The sequence below is a fragment of the Phalaenopsis equestris genome, unplaced genomic scaffold (genome assembly GCF_001263595.1).
Source record: "Phalaenopsis equestris unplaced genomic scaffold, ASM126359v1 Scaffold000655, whole genome shotgun sequence".
In the NCBI taxonomy this organism is placed as follows: domain Eukaryota; kingdom Viridiplantae; phylum Streptophyta; class Magnoliopsida; order Asparagales; family Orchidaceae; genus Phalaenopsis; species Phalaenopsis equestris.
The window spans coordinates 358,553-361,913 of NW_018165095.1; the positions used below are offsets into that span (position 1 = coordinate 358,553).

General features: G+C 43.9%; 1 protein-coding gene across 1 annotated transcript; it reads left to right on the plus strand.

Annotated features, from left to right (window-relative positions):
• The first annotated feature begins 1,429 nt into the window (after positions 1-1,429).
• On the plus strand, positions 1,430-3,079 carry LOC110030096 (trafficking protein particle complex subunit 12). Its single transcript, XM_020732663.1, has one exon. It carries the CDS (start codon positions 1,468-1,470, stop codon positions 2,521-2,523), a length of 1,056 nt encoding a protein of 351 aa, XP_020588322.1. The 5' UTR covers positions 1,430-1,467; the 3' UTR covers positions 2,524-3,079.
• The last annotated feature ends 282 nt before the right edge of the window (positions 3,080-3,361 follow it).

The following is a 3,361-nucleotide window of genomic DNA, read 5'->3' on the forward strand; positions in this document are numbered from 1 at the left end:
AAAAAAAAAACATTAGAATGAATATTCATTGATCCACTCCTCAACCTTCCTAACCTTTCAAGTTAAAAATCCCTTCTAATTGAATATCTGAAGCTTTCAGTACCGACAAAAATAGACTTCATGAATCAATGTGACAATAATCCATCAACACACACATTCAGAAAAGCATTTAGTAAAATAAATGTACAGGTCGCGTAAGTAAAAGATATAATAAAAAAGATCATGTTTGCCTCTTCAGGCGTTTGTGGATATAAAAATCCCTCCTCATATTGAGTGATTGGTGGCTGCATAGATGCTTCATTTGTTTGCCATACTTGTTCAGCTGGAATTGTTCTGGTGAAAAAAGGTTGCTTCATTTGTTTGTCATAGATGTTTCATTTGTTTGCCAATCTATGCATCTCATCATAATCTCCTCCTTTCATCATTTTTTTAATACAACAACAATTATTTAAGCATCTTTCTATACGTCGCTGCCAGAAGGAACCAACTCCAGTAATCACATTGGAAAATAAGCTCTGACTCTTTAGCCACCTCATTCAATCTACAGTGCTTTAATCTACAAAGAGAGGAAGCAACATTACTTAACATAGATTGTAAACAAATATGAACCATTAAGGTCTGTAATACGATAGCCTAATATATAAAGTCAAGCCATGGAATTCACTATCTTTAAGAACAGAAAAAAATCCACAAAGCAAGAATCTATGGAAAACAAAGTAATATCTTTGGAATGATAATAAGTGCTACATGCCCTAAACCATCACCATCACTAGAAGAGAGGGACAGAAAGGGAGGGAGCCACAGGGAGGGAGGGAGCGAGGGAGCGACAAGGAGGGGGGAGAGGATACCTGAGTCTACAGTGAGGGAGGAGGGCAAGCGTCTACAGTGAGGGAGGAGGGCAAGCGGGAGTCGAGCGAAGAAACACGACGGTGGGGGAAGAAGGCCCTTTCGGCGTTGAGAAAAAGATTTCTGGTTAGGGCGGGTCGGGAGGGGTATTATGGACGATCGTTGCTAACATCTCCACGGTGGGGGAAGAAGGTCCTTTCGACGTTGAGAAAAAGATTTCTGGTTAGGGCGGGGCGAGAGGGGTATTATGGACGATCGTTGCTAACATCTCCCCCGCGAACACTGGTCGCTGGGTTCTACCTGCGGCGCGCTTTCCGCAAACTTCGCGTCCCACCGCGAGCAGGACGCCGAACCAAACATTAAAATTTCGCTTTCGACCACCGCGAAGCGCTGTGAACGCTGTCCCAAACGGACCCTAAATCAGATGTATACCTTATAAATTTATCATCCAATTAAAATCACAAGTTATCATTAGAGTGATATGACAATAACAACATATTCGAGTTCTTCATGAAAGAATATGAAGTTCAATGATATAACATCGTCTTCATCATACTATAGAGTTGTTCACATATACCCCATAAATTTTAGATTTTTGTAAAATCATACTCCGCCGCTAGCATGGAAAATCTAACTCTAGAAGATCCCCTCTCTCCCTTCGCCCGCTTCTCCTCGCCAGGCGACCTAGCTCCAGACCTCAACTACCTTCTTGACATCGCCGCTCGCGGCCAATGGCTCTCCGTCCTCGATAAAGTCTCCCACGCACGCACCACTTCTCTTCTCTCTAAACCCCACGAGCACCTCGTCTACCTCGCCTTCAATGCCCTCGCCCTCCACAAGCTCCGCCGCTTTACCGATGCCTCCCTTGAGATCGACTCTCTTTCCCCCGCCGACGACAATCCGGACGACCCTTTCGACCATCCGCGCTTCCTATACGACTCTTATCCCGAAACTTACCCTTCCTTCCATGGCTCCATGCTCCCCTTTTCCATCCGCCTTCTCTATGCTGATCTCCCCCAGCGCATCGGCAACCGCTCCGAGTCTCTTGATCGTCTCTACTCCCTCCTCGGCTTTACTCGCGCCCGATCCGGAGACAGATGGCGCCGCCGCGAGGCCATTGTTCTTGGATCTGTCGCGCGTAACCATTTTATCCACCGGGAGTTTGACGTTACACTGGCTTTAATCGGTGAGCTGCTTATTACGAATCCATCCGATCCATTTCTTGTGTCGCGGCTCGGGTATGTTCAGCTTCAGATTGGGGACTTGGAAGGTGCGAAGGAGTCTTTTGCGCGGGTGGAGGGGATGAAATTGGACGGAGCGGAGTTCGATAATTTGGTTGGGAGGAATCGAGCGTTGGGGTTTGTGGTGTCGAAAGATTATGTTTCGGCTGTGAGGGAGTATGAGGAGTGCATAGAGAGGGATCCGACTGACGTGGTGGCTGCGAACAATAAGGCTCTGTGCTTGCTTTATTCCAGGGATTTGTCGGACTCGATTAAGCAACTGGAGGGAACATTGGAGAGGGTGCCGACTGCGGCGCTGAACGAGACGCTGGTGGTGAACCTGTGCAGCATGTATGAGTTGGCCTATGTTCAACATGGGGATATCAAGAAGAGTTTGAGCACCTGGATAGCCAGGGTTGCTCCAGATGATTTCGATCCTTCCTGCACCCGCACCTGAACCAGGTACAACCGTCCTTTGTTCGATGGTTTTATCGATTGATTTCATTTCAAAGGTTAAATGCGAGCTTGCTGTTAGATCAGTAACTGTGTAGGAAGAGTATATCTACTGGTGATTCAGTGATTTTGAAGTGACAATCCTAGTTAATCCTTTTGTGGAACCGAATTATGAGTTGTAGCAGAAAGGGTGCTCAGTAAAGCTGCTTGAAATCTTGGTTTGTAAACATTCAAGTGATCACATACCAGTTTGAATCTTATTCCAGGGAGAAAATAAGTGTATGATGTTGCTTGGAGAATGGTTTTGGGTTTTGAAAAGTTGTTTGAAAAAGATATCTTGGCACTGTTGTAGCTGAAGTCTGTTAGTTTTAGATGCATGATAAGATATTTTTGATAAATTTGTTGAAAATCAAACCTGGGCACGTTATCAAAGTTGTTTGAGAGCCTCAGTGGCTTTATTTCCGTTGCAATACTTGCATTTTGTTGTAATTGCCCTATTTGGTTTGATCTTTTCTGTACTCATCTATTTGGTAAACGAAAATTCTTCAGCTTTCCATCCTCTAGAAGATTTAGCTGTATCGCGATTATGTGCAGTGGTTAGAAATTGTTAGTCGGATGATTATATTGTTCCTGAATCATGACTTAGATTGAATTATTTATTGCACTTGTATGGGAGGATCCTGTCATACGATATTTATTTTTGCAGGAAGTGAAGTACCGATCAAGGAAGTAATATTTACTGAGTTATATACTTGTAGTGTTGATAAATACTATTAGTCTTCAATCACAAAACAATCTTTTACCTTTTTGACCTATTTGAATAAAGAGCTGTAGATCTCATG

Bases quoted from the DNA above. Each gene is read 5' to 3' on its own strand.
- LOC110030096 (XM_020732663.1), top strand. From the start codon at position 1,468: ATGGAAAATCTAACTCTAGAAGATCCCCTCTCTCCCTTCGCCCGCTTC.